The sequence below is a fragment of the Raphanus sativus genome, chromosome 5, assembly GCF_000801105.2.
Source record: "Raphanus sativus cultivar WK10039 chromosome 5, ASM80110v3, whole genome shotgun sequence".
In the NCBI taxonomy this organism is placed as follows: Eukaryota; Viridiplantae; Streptophyta; class Magnoliopsida; order Brassicales; family Brassicaceae; genus Raphanus; species Raphanus sativus.
Genome location: NC_079515.1, coordinates 34,674,815 through 34,693,245, shown reverse-complemented (window position 1 = coordinate 34,693,245; position 18,431 = coordinate 34,674,815). Strand labels below are relative to the sequence as shown.

Genomic DNA, 18,431 nt, shown 5'->3' with positions numbered 1-18,431 from the left:
TTATAAGCTTTACAAATAAATAAAACAACTCTGGATTTTAGATCTTGTATATATTAAAAATATCAAATACTAATGATTTCGTAATTTACCATACTGAATTATTTGGTGGATCTGACCAAAAAATATCGGTGGACTAATTTAGCTTTTCCATTGTTTATATTTTGACATTTTCTCCTTTTTGACATTTTCCCCCAGAAAGATATAAAATACAGTAAGATCGTTCATGGGGATAAAAAGGAGACTAAATGACAGAAAAAGTTTAATTTTAATTAGACAATCCAATAACGCATTTTAAAATTACAATATTATCTATATTTTTAAAATTTACCACTATTTTAAAAAGCTAAATTGAATGTGTCGCCTATTAGAGTCCACGTAAAATATTATATTTTGTAATAAAAACACCACCAAGTTTTTGGTCAATGGTTAGGATTAATGCTTGTAACTAATAACAGTGTAATGACTAGACTAAAGCAGTAGGTTTAGTCGTTTGCTCTCGAATAATCCCCTTTTTATCTCTTTAAAATCTTTCAGAAGAAGAGGTTTCGCCGTTTTTTATTCTCATCACCAATTCTTCCAGTGTGCATCTCGACGGTTCAGACTTTATATTCCGGAAAGCAGTGGTTTTCTCAACACTCTTCGCCGGTTCTTGACTCCGGGAAGAAGTAATTTCTCTACATCTTCTTCGCCGGCTTTTCACAGGGGTTTTTCCCGATTGCGATCGTTTATCAATCTAGGAGGTTCAATTGGATTGACGTCAGTTGAATTTCTGATAAGATGAGAACGATTTCTTTTGTCTCGCTAGAAGCTTTTCTTTGCGGAGGAGATCTCGACTTGTTCAGATTGATGATATCCGGCGAAGGTTTTCAAGCGGTGACAAGGTCAGAGATGGGTGAGTCGTGAATAGCGAGTGGTGTTTTCCGGTGGTTTGGGATGAGATCTCGGGACAAACCCGATGAAGCTCTTCCTTTGAATAGATGACACGCGGAAAGATGGTGGCGAAGGCAGTTGAGCCGTGAGTTCCGGCGAAACCAAAGGCGGTTTTCGTTTTCCGGCAGTGCCTAGGTGGTTGGGTCACGATGTTGTAACCGATTGACGCGTGGTAAGAATCGTGGGCGTCGATGCGTTCTAGGGAGGACGCATAGCAATGGAGCCGCGTTATCTGAGCGGTTTGTTTACGTGGGTTGGGCTTAAAACCCATTTTGTTTTTCCATAATAGGTCTGTTTGTTGGGCTTTCGTTGTAATACTGTAATAGTCCCTTTAATAAATTTACTAGACGGAAAAAAGACTAAAGCAGTAGATTCACATAATTTTACAGTTACGCGTTTAAAAGCGCGTGAATAACAAATTCGGCATGTATTTGGGATCAGATTCTCTTGATTAATATAAACACGAAACGTGGAATATTGCTTTCTATTATATCCGTCGGCTTGGATCTTGTTTTTGTCGATACTCTTTCTAGTCGCTTAAATATCTCTCTGTAGTTATAGAACAATCAAAAACATAGTTAAAAGAAGAGAATGCTAACCTCACGGCCGTTCCTGGTATGCATAACAAAGTCTTTTTCTGACGTGGTAGTTTAACTATGGTAAAATTACGTTATCTCGTGGATGAGCGGTCTCGTAAATCTCTTTATGTTTGAATATATTAAAATAATAATAAAGCACAGAGAATGCCACGTTGGAATATTGGGTGCTGCCAAATAAGTTTGTCGGTTTTTCGATGATTTCACTTTGTTATTCAGAAAAAAATGATTTTGCTTTAAAATCATGAACATAATATAAATAAATAAGGAACCATAAAAAGATAAAATCATCAATGAAAAAATGAAAATATCAGATAGAAAACTTACTATTACTAATATTGACAAGTTTATACGTGTTGACTTTTACAGTTATTGCCTTTTTGCCAACGTTGTATCTATTTGATCGTTCGTTTAACCCTAGCCGTCAGGGGAAGATTTCTCAATCAGACCATTAAACATTACGTAAAGCGATTATTTTCTTACGTTTTCATTTAAAATGGTTTAATGTAAAAAGCATATTCAAAGTTTTGGTATATCGTATATTTTACTGTATTTGTCGTATGTGAAGGTACAGATATATCATATATGTAAAACAACATCCCTTCATCAAGGCACTAAAGCATATCCAAAGAGCTCTTTGTATTTAAATATTACCATATACTTAAACTATATAGTATTGGTAACTATAATATTAGCAGCATATCATATTGATAAAGGATTAGAGGCATTTAAAAACAATATACAACAAACATGGCACCATGACTATATTCTTTTTATATAATAATCATATCATTCAGATCTGGAATACACATTGCCACACATAATAATACTTTATACTATGAGACTAGATTAATCTTTGAAGTATTAAAACATACTTTATATTAGAAACAGCTGATAGATAGAGGCTACGCAACTGATTAAGACGTCTTTATAAATTGTTATTCGTATAATTGGAGAGCTAGATAAAGAAAAGACAAAATATTAAAAATATTTTATGCCAACATTTGATGTTGGATATAGTAAATTATATGTATTTGAATAATTGATGATGAAAGAGGTATGTGGAAGTCCTTTAGCTTTTCTCTGCCATTTTGCGATGAAGAAAACAAACAGTAAAGGTTATTGGCTATCTTGATTGCTATTATTGACGTAAACTCGCCAATCGAAAAGAACTGCGTGATAGGTGCTCTTGTTCTAGTGGACACATCAATATATAATTAATTTGGTGGCATTAGAGAAAAAGACTGTGATAAGTTTGAAAGAAAGTGGTTAAGTACACATAATCACACAAATACGATATTGTTTGATAAATTTCTGTATTATAGTTGACAGTTTTTGTCTTTAATTATTATTTGATAAGACTATAATTGAGAGGTTTTGGGGGGTCCGGGAAAAAAACAAAGATGTATAAAACATTCGTTAGATGTTCCTATATACTTAGCATTCTTAGATGTTCCTAGCTAGTTTACAGGAAAAACACACATAACGTCTTCTTTTCTATGGAAATGAAGTGAAATTGTGTATTTTAGGATGCATGTCAGATATAAGAAAGCTGTTGTTGAAGACGATGGTGAAGATGATGAACAACATGGCCGCGTCAGCTCAGTGCTTGAACTAAATGATTGTTTCTTTGGAGACATTCATAACTGTATGCAATTTCTAGGATATTACATCTTTCAAAGATTAAATTTGTCGCTGATGAGTACATAACTATTGTTGGCATGCATGTGGAGGGAGACATGAAAGTGTGAAAATATAATCCATCATATAACGTTACAAACGAATAAACTAAATCCCAGGTCCTGCAATAATATAATTTTCAAGTGAAAAAAAAAGAGCAGAATATTTGTAGCAAATATAACATTCAAAGAAGTCGATTCCAATGTATGGCTCTAGTAGAGGTGGTCTTATACACAAATGAACGAAGAGGCCATATACTCTTTTCAATTTTCTTTAGAACAAAGTTTTAAACTTGAGAAAACAAACTCTTATTCAACGGGATATAGCTAAGCTCAATGGTATCCAACTGGAGCTGGGGCTTCCTTTAACTCACGACCTTGGTAGTGAATATCCTGCAAGTAGACAATGTTCAACATCATCAGTCACATAACATATAACGTTTCAAAAAAAACAAAGAAGAGAAAAACACCACACTTACAGATGCAAAATGGTTAACATCACGGTGATGTGCCTCGTCGGCACGGACCACCATGACAACGTCACGAAGGGTTGCATCAGCAGGGAGCCTCCAGTAATCAATAGCAATAGCCGGAGCAGGGACGTTGTCAATGTTACCTTTGTCAAGCTCCTTGAGGAACTCAGTGTACGAATGGATTGCTTCTTCCTCAAGGTAACCAACCATACGGTGAGCAAACTTGGGAGAGATTAGGTATCCGAGGAAATAGGCGTTGAAGAAGACTCCTTGGACAGTGATGACAAGAGCTCTCTCGTACCATTTGGGTTTAGCGACTTCCATGAAAGTCATGAGATGCATCCTCTCGTTCTCCGCTTCCTCGAGAAGGGCTTTGATCCATCCACCGCTTTGCTCAAAGCGTCTGAGAGATTTAAAGTGGAGTAACATTCCTCCGACCATTCCGGGCACTGCTGCTACAGTTTCGAGCATCATAGCTCGGCATCCGTATCGCCTCTGCGTTAATGGATGCAAAAGTCAATGCAACAATTCATAGTGGATTAAATCATTTGAACTGAGAGCTCCAACACATTTGAAGGAACAAGTGGGCATGACACGTATACGGTGTGTGATTTATTGGTGGAGTAAGTAACATCGGAGTAGGAAAAAATAAGTATTAACTCTCATTTATTCTAATTTTCACCAAAGGCCATGAAAAATAGAAGTAATTACTCCGTTTTATTCTTCTTCTTTTTTCTTTTATGGTTTGACGTAAAACTTTATTTTTCTATTTGAAGAAAAAAAAGAAAAACATAAAATATTTATATTTAATTTTACTGAAGAAACGTACTCAACAGAAATGTTAGAGATCCAAATACTATGTATGGTCTGATTTTTTAATTTAAAATTATAAAATATAATAAAATTATACTAACCATTTAATAGGTAAGATACCCACTAGAGGGATCATGACAACGCTAAACTCTTGTTAATATAATATTCAAGCACTCTAATTGGGCGCACTAACAGAGTGCACAATAATATAATACTAACGAAATCTTTCAAAAGAGAAATGAAATATTGATAGTTGCAATAAAGAAAATTAAAATAAATTCGAATTTATACGCAATCAATGACGACATGAGATATGAATGTTTTCCATTACGGAAGATCGGAGATGTACCTGGAAGAAGAGATCGGTCGGCCAGCGAAGAGATTTGACAGTCCAATAAGCTAATCTGTCAAGAAACGTCGTTGGAACATGATGCTTCGACAGATCTATCGTCAAGTCAGCTTTATACGTCTCCCACGGCTGCCAATAATCCCAAACAAATCTCAAATCATTAAATAGTAATTCATCAAAAGAGTAACGTTTCTAACATATGTGTAAAAACATACCCTGAAACAGTTCCACTTCCATTCAGTACCGTCTTCTTTGGTGATCTTACTCGGTTCAACACCCCAATAGCTAGCGATACCCTTGTTACCTCCGGTGGATGATTCGTCGTCCTCTGTTTTCTTCGGACTCGGAGTTTTCTCTCCTGAACTAGCCGTGCTAGCAAATCGCACGCCTCCAGGTCCGCTCCAGATCCAAGTGTTCATGCTAGCGGCTGGTTTGAGAAGATGGCTTGTTGTCTCGTGAGACATGGAACGGATCGTGCTCGTAGTGGCGGTTGAGAACAGCCGTGGTCGAGCAGATTTTAACAGCAACGAGGCCACCTTGGCTCCACCGCGTCTCATCATCGTTATGCAGATCGGAAACAGTGTAGTCGAAAGAATCAAGCAATCCAAGAATATAGGAATGTTGTAGGAGAAACTTTTTTTTTTTTTTTGCTTTGCTGTCTTATCAGACCCTGTGATGACGAGGGTCTCTAAAAAGGCTGTACTGTTCTTTGGGGGCATATATGTAAATTGATAAAAGGTGTATATTTTTCTTGGAGACCAAGAAGTCTGCGTGGTGGCCAAGAGCACAACTCATCGATTCAATTTTATGTAGTCGTGTGGGCTTGTTTTATCATTTTCTTCTCAATCCTAAACTCTTTTATTCTTTTTCTATCCAAAGAAACATTTTTGGCATTTAAAATAAAATTATGTGAAAACAAATTGGAATATGATCTATCTTCCTTTTTGACTAGGTGATATGTTTTTAATTTCAGGGAAGTAATTGTGGAGAAATTTTCTCCGATGATCTTAATTTTTTTATTCTATCGAAAATATAGTTTAGAAGGATCAAAAATGACCAAAATTTCATTAGAAAAGGTAAATAGTCAGACAGAGCAAACTGCATTAACTATTCATAACTCCAATCGACCAGATCATCATTTTAGACCATATTAAGTTTTTAAAAAAATGTTTTTAGCTTTGTCGTAGTCATTTAGACATTTCTTCATTATCGACAAAAAAAAAGAGTAGCCATTTCTCGGTTTTAACACTGACTGTCCATATTAAAAAGTGATTTTTCTAAGTAATATACCAAACGGTTCAAAAAATTCAAAGTTTCTGGAGGTTTTCTAGTTGACAAAGTTAGCAGCGTCTCTTTCAATTGGAAGGTGTCCTCTCAGTGGAGGAGGTGGACTTTTTATGCGGTGGTGCGGGGTGGCCATTCGTAATGCAAAGGTTCCTGCTAGATCGACAAGGTCGTGGACTCGTAACTAACTGTTTGCTTCTTCTTGTGCATTTATGGTATCCCGAGTCTCCCGCGTGTTTAGGCCCATATGGGTACAAACAGGCCAAATTGGGCCTTGGTATTATTAACAGTTCCAAGATAAAGTTCACAGATGAAAAACATAAATTTCGTATAAGGGTGGGGGCTTCTTCTTATATTACTATAGAAACCCTTTTTTACTTGAAAGGAAAGCTCTTTGAAACGCCGCTCCGTCTTCTTCGTCGTTCTGTGCTTCCCATCTCTTCTTCTCTCTTTACCCTCTATAAACGTAAGCTTCTCTCTTCACGATAGCTCACCTGTGACTCGATCTCAAAGTAAAGAGATTTATAAAACCCTCCCACCAGTTCTTCAACAATTGACTGAGATTTTTTTTTGTATTTCTGCAGATTTAATCGAGATATGGGTCTAACGGAAGAAGAAATCAAAAGACTTTACAGGATCCAGAAGACGTTGATGCAGATGCTCAAGGACCGTGGCTACTTCATCGCCGACTCTGAGATCACCATGAGCTTATCGCAGTTCGTTAGGAAGTACGGAGACAACATGAAAAGAGAAGATCTTGTTACTCTCAAAGCTAAGCGAAACGACAGCAGTGACCAGGTTTGACTCTCTTAACTGTTTCTCTATTGTTATTACAGAAAAGGTGGAAGCTTTATTACTTTTAGGGGATAAGATAGATAAATGTCGTCTCTTTTATTCATGAAGCTGTGGAGATGGTTTTTTTTGTGTGTTTGATTTGTGGTTTCTCCTGTTTGTAGCTCTATATCTTCTTCCCTGATGAGGCGAAAGTTGGGGTTAAGACGATGAAGGTGTACACAAACAGGATGAAGTCAGAGAATGTTTACAGAGCTATCTTGGTGGTGCAGCAGAACTTGACTCCTTTTGCTCGAACTTGCATCAGTGAGATCTCTTCTAAGTTTCATTTGGAAGTCTTCCAGGTACTAAACACACACTTTCTTTGAATTCTTCTGTCTGGTGATGTGTATTCAACATCATCACAATCATCAAACCATGTTGTGGTGTGGTGTGGTGTGGTGTAGGAGGCGGAAATGCTAGTGAACATTAAAGAACATGTTCTTGTTCCGGAGCACCAAGTTCTAACCACTGAGGAGAAGAAAACTCTTCTTGAGAGATACACTGTCAAGGAGACACAGGTTAGTGTAGTCATTCTTCTTGGTGATGAGGGGAGGGAGCTTTTAGTTTTTTTTTTTGTGTAATTTTTAAAGTTTGGAACATGTTTTGTTGTTAGCTTCCAAGGATCCAAGTGACTGATCCAATCGCAAGATACTTTGGGCTAAAACGTGGACAAGTTGTGAAGATCATACGTCCGAGTGAAACTGCTGGGCGTTATGTTACCTACCGTTATGTTGTATAAGCAAAAAAGCTTTTGTTGTGCGACTGGAAACGCTTAGAGTTGTTGAGTACCAAAATTGTTGACAATGTTGTTTGTTAAATGTACGAATTAAAAAAACCTTACAACGACATTTTACTATCACTCTATAATGGGCAAGATGGCTTTGCAAAGGTCTCGTGAGCACTGAGATGATTTCATGTGTAGGGTTTAATACACTTGTTAAGAAATAGCTTATGGGTAATCAAACAACCGTCCACAAAAAGTATCATCTAAGCATAAAAATCCTTCTAGAGTAAACAATGGGATTATTTTTGTTTACTACTCTATTCTAGAAAAAAATACAGTTATCTTGTTCCATATTTTACTGCAAAGTGGAGTTTAGAATAAAAAATGTTTTAATCTCACTTCTAGAGTAAACAACGGGATCATTTTTTGTTCATTACTCTATTTCTAGAGAAAATGGTAACTAATGCACGCTATAACATTGTGTCACTGAGTGAGTTTGGTTCTTCAAATCTTTTCTTTTAGCACTTTTTTGGTTCTGATTTGCATCAAATCTTATATTGTCTCAAATCATTGGCAATTTTAAACAGCTAAAACATCTTTGATTACCTATTTCATGATGAATCCCATACAACGAATTAAATGGCCTAATAAATTTGCATAAAACTGGAAGTATATTCACCCACTGAAACTCAATACAGAACCCATATCTTTGTTGAGGTATTTGTTCACTTCTTTCTTGAATCAGTAAGATTCGATATTATTGCAGGATCGGCCAAGTAAACTAGTTTAAAACGACCGCTTAAGTCTCATGTGGAGCCACTGATGTTCCCTAACACAGGAGCCATGTCCAAACGGGTCTTGCAATGGAACTGGAGTTCGTACTGAGCTCCGAGGATACGGTAACGCTTCAACCAAAACAGCTTATTGCTCAGCTCGTGACTCTGAGCTTTGATAACGAGAAACCTTTTCTTGAACCTCATCTCGAACTGCTCCCTCGACTTCTTGTCACGTGAGGGGAACGTAGCACCGTGTACAAGGTCCTCGTGTCGGGCATCGCAGCGTAGCGAGCGTGGGGAGGAAGACACCAAGCTTGCTTCTCCGGGTTGTCGAATGATCGGATCGCTATGCAGATCCTCGTTCCTTTGATCTTTGACGTGGTGCTCTCTTTCTTCTACTCCCCAAAAAATCACAAACACACAGCACTTCTCAATGATTTGATTTGAACGACACCGTTTTAAGAGATTGAATGAGCATAATAAAAGCATATACCTTATTAGCTGGGAGAATCATCGACGGCTCAGCTTTGAATCGGGAGATGAGGTTGGAGGAGAGAGTAGATCCATTTCCGACTAGGTTACAGTCCACGGAGGCTACGGTGGCGGCTGAAGAGAAATGATCAAAAAGGCTTGAATCAAAGGAGGTTAGCGCGGCGGAGAGAGTTTGCCTCGACGGCAATGAAGATCTGCGGAGTCCTCCGGTAATCATTTCAGATGAAGACGATAAGTGAGGACTGAGGACTGAGAGATAGAAGGAAACCAATAGGGTTTCAGACAAGAACTAAGCTCAAAAGAAACAGAGAGAAACTGTGACGGCAGGACTGTGACGAGTGTACGTACGCTTTTCACCAGCACACGCGGCACGTGTGATAAGTTTTTTTTTTGTGTGCAGAGGACATGTGTGATAAGTTAACCTTGAGAAACTGTACCCAAGAGTAGTATAATAACACTTTTTACACTAGAGATTTAAGCTTTCAAAAGCCTAAAAATCATATGTTAATAATTATGCAGATTAGTGAATAAAAAGTTATATGAGAATTTGATTTTGGTATAAATTCCAATCTTTCAACAAAAAATCTTACTAGTTGGTTATCAAGTTAGCCAAATTTCCTGGTTACCTAATTATCGATATAATATTTGTTAAATTGTAATAGAATAATAAATCAAAGTAAAAAAGGTTTAGAAATTTCTTTTTTCTCAGTAAAAGATGCAAAATGTATAAATTTACATATTCTACTAGATCAGCACAGAGAGCCAAGAATAATGATACATAAGAGAGAACACTCAAAAAGACAGAGAACATGCAAAGCCTACACCAATGATTTCTAGTGTTCTGAGTATTGATCTAGCAAACGTATCAATCCCCTGGAGCTTCTTGTACTCTCTGGTGGGTGTCGTCTCAGAAGGTAGATAACAAGTTTTGAGCATCTTCTTCCTTACTCTATTTTTACTCTCTGTTTCACTTGTGTAAGCTTCTGGTACTCGGCTTCTTTGTGAAAGATTCAATCAAGCGGAACATCCAACGATCTAGCATTCCTGTTCAAGAAGAAGACCATGACATAAACTGTATTAGGCAAAAGATTATTGAAAGACGAGTCCAAAGATTAGATTAGATAGAGATGGGAATGATGAACCTGTCAAAGCAAAGGTACCCCCTAATACAGCGCAAAGCCGGGTGATCAAGTGGAGAAAACTACGGCGTTCTTCCTTGATTGTCACAGTGATCGGTGAAAGATCATATAAGAAGTAGACAGCTGCAAATGAAGAAAGAAGATGCCAATCAAACAAGAGAAATAAAGAAGACTGGAAAATGAAGCTTGATCGATGACTAACCTGGCCATGTCCTGTCGAATTCGTTCATTGGTGTGTAATATTCAGTAACAGAGTACTGATTTGTGGACAGAACTTCTTTTGAAAGATATCTATATTCCGTCGGAACAATCTGCGCTCCATACAAAAGGGACAAATAAATGAAGCATGTTTCATATAATACTGCTTAGCAGAGAGGGACATGAGTAAAAGAAGAGTGATGAAACACCTTAATATAGTATTTGAAGGTTCCACTGGTGTCACGCAGGATTCGGTTTGTGTCATCAAGTGGATTGTGAATTCCTGGGTATTTTGGCCCAAAGGATAGATCATGAATCATATGGCTCACGTTTACGTTTTTGGACCCCCCAAATATCTGTTTTAGAGGGTAATTAGTTAGATACTATAGAGCATGATCTTGGTAAAAGTAAAATAGTGAGATAGTGATGATACCAACCATTTGAGCAACATAGATGTTCAGCCCGTGAACTGAAACGTGGAAGTTTCCAGCAACCCGTTGTACATCTAGGACACCATAGACCTGGAAAAAAACAGCTAACAAGATTAGGACGCCAAGAAGTAAGCAATTTCAACATTTCAAGTTTGTCTATTATAATTGACAAAAGGGGAGGGAGAGAGGTTAATAATAATACCCGACATCCTTCTCCATCAGCTAATGCTTGCTTCACCTTTTTAATCATCGTTTCAGCAGCTTCATCAAACCCCAGAGTATTCAATGCTTCCGTCTCATTCTTGTGTTCTTCTTTGCCATCTTCATCAATCACAAAAAGATATCAAATTAAAGTGTGTTACATATGATTTAAGTCTCTAATTCTCATACCAAAAGAAAAGTCTCTAACATGACGACTATCACTGTGACTCTTTTATGTACAAACTCAAACAAGGCTCGTTAAGTTAAGAAGGTTACCATGCTTGTGAGAAGAGTGGTCATGCTCCTTTTCAACAAGATCAGATATATATTCTGTGCCAATGATATGACCATGACTGTTGAGACGGAGCTGCAGACACACGCAGTTAATGAGCAATTAACTCGATATATATAACCCAGTACAACTAGAGCAAACACCATAAAAGTCACATATATATCCAAATAGAAAACATGTGATTTGTATTAGCATCTGGATGCAACTTAACTTACTTTCCAAATATTTGTATCGAGATCCACTTCGTGCTTCCCTGACATGTCGATAGCATCCATGCTCAATACTACAAACCAAATAAAAAAGATCAAATGATAAAAGTTGAAGAAGACTAGTTATCCAACAAGGTATGGAGAAAAATAACTAAAAAGGTAATCAAATGTTACCATCACAAGGCAAAGATGGAAACGTCATATTTACATGAATAGGAAGAGTTTCCCCACGCTTTAAGTCCACTGACATCTACAAATTTCATTTTGAATTACGGTGGTTACTTAAATACAAAAGGAGAGAAATCCATACGAGCAATCAAATGGATAGAGATAGAGAACACATCAATGAAGTTAAAATCAACTAATGAGACTTCAAATCCATATTTCCCTAATGATAAAATTCAAATACTATTTCACAGCATCTGTCTATCTATCGAGTTTCATAGGTAACAATGAAACAGAAGTTCATTCACTGGGATTCTTAGAACTATCCATAGCAGATTTCACTTGGACTAAAAGACATACATACCTGGTGCACTGTAAGTGTGTTAAGATAGTAACTCAGCTCGTGCAAGAACAAGGTAGCCATTATAACAAGTCCAACAATAGATACTGAAATAACAAACCAAAATTTAAAGATAATTTAAACAAAAAAAAAATCAAGCATTCAAAAGGGTGGGGGTTGGCTCTCAAAGAAGGATGCATTACCAAGAGCACCAGTTTGCGTCTTCTGCAGCAAATGATCCTCTGCTCTTGGAACGCATCGATGCTCCTTAGAGCTTGCTTCACACCCATCCTAGCAGCTTCCCTCAATACCAATACTTTTGAAAACTAAAATTCAAAGAACAACATCATCAGATATACTAAATAAACAGATTCAACCATCGAATACTTTTCCATATCGAACCCAATTCTCTTTTTTTTTCTCGATCTAGAGCGCGCTTCTATGGCGGTATATCTAAAGGGGCGGGGCCTAAGCTCAAAATCAAAACCTAACCCATCCGAGAAGATGCATCGTAAGATTCAAAGGAGATAGCTTTTCGCAAAATTTAAGCTCGGAAAAGCCACAACCCTTACAAAAATCAAAATTCAGATTTCTAAGTATGATTTCAAAAGGATTATAATTTGGAAAATAAAAACCCAGTTTCTGGAGATCTTACTCGAATTGAGGATGAAGCGCGCGCAGAGAGGAAGAATTGTGGAAGAAGAAGAAGCGAGAGATCTCCGGAGGGGTCCTTCTTCTCAATCTCTCGGATGTTTTGAATGGCGTCTCTCTTAATTTGTTTACAAATTGAGCCCTCGACTTATTTACAAATACTTATTTAAGCATTCATAATCTATTGTTTACGTAAGAACCCTCATTCGTGTAATATTTATACGTTTCGCCCCTAAGCTTATTTACATATATTAATTTAGCATTCATAATCTTATTATTTACGTTAAGCTCCCGAAAGTTACGATTTTGTTAGAACACGTTCAGTTTTTTTTTTCATTCGATTAGTCAAAATCCACAGACTATACATATGTCAAAAGAAGCTAGAAAGGCCTTTACTTCATAGTTCATACCATACCATTCATGTAAGATACATATTTTAACTACTTTATCTCAGCTATTTTTGATAGTTAACTTGAGAACTTCCTTCTTCTGCTTGGCTTTTAGGTAAGCTAAGAAAGAAACAGTGTAGATTTGCTACAAGGTTTTGTATATATTTTTACAGGAAGTGCATATTATTATTCCGTATAAAGTAGTATTCTTGATATTATTTGGTTTAACTCTAGATTAGTATATATGTATTCAATGGGATTTGGACCTGCTTAGACCAACAAGTTAAAACAAGTATTAAATGCAATCACATATATAGATCATAGTATTAAAATGTTGCTCCTGCAAACATTAATCATGATATGTAAATGATTTCCACATGGGGATTTCTTCTTCTTGTTGAGAAAGGTTGCAGACACAAAAACTGATTGGGCCGTCTTATTTAACGCCATTTGATTTAAGAGATTGGGACCCATAAGCCCAAACACTAACTTCCCGCCATAAACTAACACCCAAAAGTATGCTTTGTTATACAAAGCAACTCCACGTTTTACATATGACTTCCCACCCAACAAAACATACAAATCCGTGGAGTTGCGTCAGTTACATTCGATCATCCCAAGTATAACTATAATCAAGTCATAAAGGTATAAATTGTTAATAATTCTAGCCGGTGCCGTGCAGTGGCGGAGGTAGGATCCAAACCTAGGTGGGTCAAAACTAGATATATAAAAAAAACAGTGAAGGTTTCATAATTATCAAGGGTGTTAAACTGTAAAAAATGAACTAATTAATTTATATTTGTTACAATTGTATATTCACATTAAGGTTATAAATTTTGAAATTGATGTGGGTCAATTGACTATCATGTTTGTTTACTGCATCCCACTGATGCCGTATAAAGGTTTTTAGGGACTTAAAGCAAGTTTTAAAAGGAAACATTTACAATTATAATAAAAAAAATTCCTAAAATGATATATCATCTCATCAAATACACTAATCTAAAATTGTAAAATAATAAGTTATTACGTAAATATATTATAATTATATCATATAGGAAAAAAATACATGAATTTAGAAGGTGATTTAATCGAATTCTCGTGAAAAATACTTTTAAAAATAAATCTAAATCACTAGATTATAAATTATTTTAAATTTAAAAGTTTTGAATAAAGTTATACTAATCGAATACCTGAAGTGAATGTCTTTTTCAATACACTGGAGGCAAGACTCTGATTTTAGACGAAAGGAAACATGTAAATGGTATACAATAAACCCTTTTAGTTATCAGTAATGTCTGCATCCATTCACTAAAATTATGGGTTAAATGTAAAGACAAAATTGTAACTATTAGATAAATAATTTGAAAAAAATGTCCAAAACATCTCTTATATAACATGATTTAGTGCGGTGTACTTACGCATCATTCTTTATAAAAAAAAAGTACTTACGCATCATGTAATGCTAAAAAGTCGTGGGCCAAGTGGTCAGTGTCATCAATGCTAAAAGCAAACTAAACATCAAAACCCTTCGCACGTCTTTTCAATTACATATTTCGATCAAAGTCACGTTAGTTTCCCATGTGTCCACTTCCAAGTTCATAGTCATGTCTTTTATCTTTCTTTCATTTTTAATTCTTTGAAAAAGAAGAACACGTGACTAGTGACTTGTGAATTGTGAACAGTTTGAAAACATGTTTCACGTGTCTTAATTCATCCATTAATGTCAAGTTCTTTTTTCGTATAACTTGCACTAGTGTCAAGTTCTCTATTACCTACATTTAACTTTAGTCTTGATTTTTTCACTTTAATCTCACTTTGCTCAGTTATGACAGACAATATCGATTATTTGTACTACATTTTATGCGATCAATAATGTTTATTTTACTCACCAGTTTTCTAATATGAATGTGTATATTTGTTCATCTTCAATTCATTTCACTGAAACATGATGCATCGATTTAGAATTTAATTTTCATTTTATTCTTTGAAACTTTTCTATCAAACCAAACAGAGTTTGTGTAACCACGACACAGACACGGTGGTCTAGTGGTATACGAGTTTTGGATTGCTAAGCAATATAAATTTGAAGGCATGACATTATACTCTATCGTATGATTACATGGATATAGACCAATATGTACGGTTATATGTTAATTATATGATCTACAAGAAAATGCATTCAACAGGTGGAGATCCAGTACGTAATATTTAAAAATACAGAAACACACCACGAACCATCAAGTTACAAAGATATTACGGGGGGTGTATTCAGTGGCGGAGGCAGAAAATATTAGTGTTGGGGGCATAAGCAAAGGTATGGAGAAAAAAAAGATTATGAGTGGAGGCATTTTATAAATTTGGCTGTAAATTACACTAAGTTTTTTAATATTGTTGGGTTCATTGATCCCATGATGATGCATGTGGCTCCGCCACTGGGTGTATTCAACTGAGAGTTTCAGATGATTTGTATTAAAATGACAAATCCACTGTTATTCAAACATGAATTTTAAAAACTCATTTAAATACATTTACGTTATTACTCTAGAATAAAGATTCGTTCTCAAACACTTTGATTAATATATGTATTCTTAAAGGATTTTATTTTCTCCTTTTTCTTTTAATTTTCCTTTTCCTTGTATTGAAAACATGAAGCACGTGATCAAATGCTCAGATCCCTTATAGTACGTTCCTTTTCCTTTTTCTTTTATGTAGTTTAGTTTATATGCAAGTGTTTGTATCTCTTTAACTTCCACAAACCGACCGAAACAAGAATATTTACGCAGAGAGAAGAATCAGGAAGTATTTTAGCTTAGATCTCGGCCTATCTCCAATGGTTTCTTCGCTTCAACCTTGTCACCGATATTCTACGTGAGTTTTTCTTATTCAGATCCAACCTCTTTAATCACCTTTTAATGTTCAACCGGCTCGGCATCCACGTAGGCCCCTGGGCAAAAACAAAATTTTTGGACTCTATTAGTATTAATTTTTAATATTTTAATTATTATCAAATTTATCTTTAAAACAAAAGTAAAAATTCATATATTTTCTTTGTTTTTGATTACAATGTTACGTATTATTATATTTTGTAACACTATTTAAATTTAGTTCTAATACACATATATTGATAAAAGAAAAAAAAAGCAAAAAAAAAATTAAAAGTTGGGGTGGATTCTGGGACGGTCGTACTGACCGCCCGATATACTAAGCCCTGGTTCAACCCCACTTTCAAATCTAAGCCTATTATAATATCTTTAGAAAAATTGATATACATATAGGGTGAATCAATCTTTAAACATAAGACCGAAGGAGATCAATGCATTCTATAATGGGAAAGTACGTGAACACGACCACGTAGAGATCCAGGTAGAACAATCTTATATTATCTTCCATTTATGCTGTTTAATTGTTCTTTTTTCCTTAATTAATGACTGATAAATACAATAATTGGAATATACGAAGGTAAGGGCGATAATAGAGATGGCGAGCAAGGAGGGTGGAATAATGGCGTCAGAGTTAGCGCCGATGAGAATGGAATCACCGTTAGGATGTTCGGTGAAGAGATCGGTGAAGAGTTTTTTGGAGCAGAGGAAGCAAAGATGCAAAACTTTTGCACCTTACAGTTACACCTCCACGTCTTCCTCTTCTTCGCATAATTTTTAAACTCGATTATTTAGTTTACATTTTCAATCTTTTATTTTGTTTCCAGTTATCTACTAAAAGTCTAAAAGTCTAAAACAAAACAAAAAACTTTTTAAATATTGGTTACGAGAAATCTAGCTTGTATTTTCCCCCTGGAAGTGGTATTTCTCTCGCTTTCTTTTATCCCGCATTCCCGCTCACTACTTGGTCTTCCATACTTCGTCATCATTTAAATTTAGTCATAATCTTTATAAAATCACGCATAATACTTGTCTTCTTTGATATTAAAACAACAACTCTCCTCATCATAATCTTTATCTCCTTACTTATTATAGAGTCCGAATGGCGAATCGATCTTCAGATAATCCTCCTAAATATTCAGTTAAGCCTTTCCTAATATTCTACATATATATGGTGTAAGTTGTAAAGAATGAAAGTGAATTTACTATTCCCACTCTCACTTTTTTTTCCCACTTTACTACTTGGTCTTCAATACTTGGTCACCATTTAAAGTCATAATCTCTATAAAACCACGCATAATACTCGTCTTCTTTGATATTAAAACAACAACATTCTCTCCTCATCAAATTTTTTATATCCTCACTTATTATTGAGTCCGAATGAATCAATCTTCAGGTAATCCTCCTAATTATTCAGTCAAGTCTTTTGAATTCATGCTCAATATCTATATATCCAACAGTGTTCTTAGATACTAATATTAAGAATATACTCCCTCTGTTTTTTAAAGATACATATTCTAGACTTTTCACATATATTAAGAAATTACATTAAAAATGCATTGATTTTTGTGAATAACAATTTTCCATAACTTTTAACCAATAAAAATCCAATAAACACAATTAATTTTCTTGAAACTAACAGATTTTCATTAAATAATACATTGAAAAAGTAAAAAATGTATCTTTTTAAAACAAATTTTTTCCTAGAACATGGATCTTTAAAAAATATAGGGAGTATCAAACAGCTATTCAGTTATATAATTTAGTAATCTTTTGTAGTCGTAGTGCAAAAACCTTCACAGGGGCCGTACACAATCCCCCCGCCGATTGGTTATCCGACCAGAGATGTGGCTGGTGGTGATCCTGTGGTAGCCGTAGTGGAAACGAAGTCCAAAGGCGATGATGATGGGTGTTCTTGGAGACAGTGGTATATATATATTTCAGTTTACTTTCTTCATTCCTACAAAAAATACTATGTATATATATATATATATAGATTGTGTAGATTTTAGAGATCTGTTTTCTCAATTTTGTTTGGATTTTAAAATGTTTAACACATCTGACATTTTTTATAGATTTCATTTCAACATGTAAGATATGATTAACATTAAACTGTTATTATATTTTAAAAATGCATGCTTAACTTTCACCTACTTATATTTTTAGAATAAAATCCAACTTCATAGACAGCTCATTTTTTTTTCCTTTTCCAACTGAACAACCATAGTAAATTTCAACTTGTTTCGTACGTAGCTAAATTAAAACTTCTCTATTTCTAGTATTTTAGAAGATAAGTTACTGTTTTTAATTAGTACAATATAATATTCCATACATAAAATTGTAAAAAGGCTTACAATTAATCTAAGTGGTATTGTCTTGCAGTTGTGACGTGTTGACCTGTTGTTGCAGTTGTTTCTATGTCATTCTACTATGCGGCTCGTCATGAGATATATCTATATATTATTTGATGATAATTGTGTAAATTATAGCTCTATGTGAAATGTACTCTACGAATGGTAGTCGTTGTTGTGTTTTACATTAAGTGATAATATATATAAGTGAATTTGGTTTGTGGAGATGCTATATT

At 35.2% G+C, this 18,431-nt stretch overlaps 5 protein-coding genes across 6 annotated transcripts; 2 read left to right on the top strand and 3 right to left on the bottom strand.

Annotated features, from left to right (window-relative positions):
- Window positions 1-3,350: 3,350 nt before the first annotated feature.
- On the bottom strand, window positions 3,351-5,519 carry LOC108857628 (ubiquinol oxidase 1a, mitochondrial). The gene is made up of 4 exons (XM_018631630.2): window positions 5,056-5,519; window positions 4,841-4,969; window positions 3,685-4,173; window positions 3,351-3,598 (listed from the first exon to the last, which is right to left on the bottom strand). The coding sequence occupies exons 1-4, from the start codon at window positions 5,398-5,400 to the stop codon at window positions 3,539-3,541; spliced, it is 1,023 nt and encodes a 340-aa protein (XP_018487132.1). The 5' UTR covers window positions 5,401-5,519; the 3' UTR covers window positions 3,351-3,538.
- A 934-nt stretch (window positions 5,520-6,453) lies between these two features.
- LOC108857419 (DNA-directed RNA polymerases II and IV subunit 5A) lies at window positions 6,454-7,846 on the top strand. 2 transcript variants are annotated; one of them, XM_018631404.2, is made up of 5 exons: window positions 6,454-6,590; window positions 6,709-6,922; window positions 7,081-7,260; window positions 7,363-7,476; window positions 7,572-7,846. In XM_018631404.2, the coding sequence occupies exons 2-5, from the start codon at window positions 6,722-6,724 to the stop codon at window positions 7,695-7,697; spliced, it is 621 nt and encodes a 206-aa protein (XP_018486906.1). In that variant the 5' UTR covers window positions 6,454-6,590; window positions 6,709-6,721; the 3' UTR covers window positions 7,698-7,846. The 2 variants fall into 2 exon arrangements, with proteins under 2 accessions (XP_018486906.1, XP_018486907.1); XM_018631405.2 differs by having other exon boundaries at window positions 6,493-6,636.
- Window positions 7,847-8,265: 419 nt separating this feature from the next.
- On the bottom strand, window positions 8,266-9,273 carry LOC108859012 (40S ribosomal protein S10, mitochondrial). The gene is given in 3 exon segments (XM_018632847.2): window positions 8,266-8,691; window positions 8,694-8,853; window positions 8,952-9,273. Coding segments are annotated over 3 exon segments (579 nt in total). The 5' UTR covers window positions 9,168-9,273; the 3' UTR covers window positions 8,266-8,488.
- Window positions 9,274-9,621: 348 nt separating this feature from the next.
- Window positions 9,622-12,215, bottom strand: LOC108857617 (uncharacterized). Its single transcript, XM_018631617.2, is given in 12 exon segments — window positions 9,622-9,994; window positions 10,093-10,212; window positions 10,292-10,400; window positions 10,497-10,643; window positions 10,725-10,808; window positions 10,921-11,039; window positions 11,196-11,286; window positions 11,427-11,494; window positions 11,595-11,670; window positions 11,950-12,032; window positions 12,129-12,179; window positions 12,182-12,215. Coding segments are annotated over 12 exon segments (1,059 nt in total). The 3' UTR covers window positions 9,622-9,917.
- Window positions 12,216-15,695: 3,480 nt separating this feature from the next.
- LOC108860636 (protein JAZ13-like) lies at window positions 15,696-16,787 on the top strand. Its single transcript, XM_018634500.2, has 3 exons — window positions 15,696-15,833; window positions 16,241-16,328; window positions 16,425-16,787. The coding sequence occupies exons 1-3, from the start codon at window positions 15,796-15,798 to the stop codon at window positions 16,623-16,625; spliced, it is 327 nt and encodes a 108-aa protein (XP_018490002.1). The 5' UTR covers window positions 15,696-15,795; the 3' UTR covers window positions 16,626-16,787.
- Window positions 16,788-18,431: the final 1,644 nt, after the last annotated feature.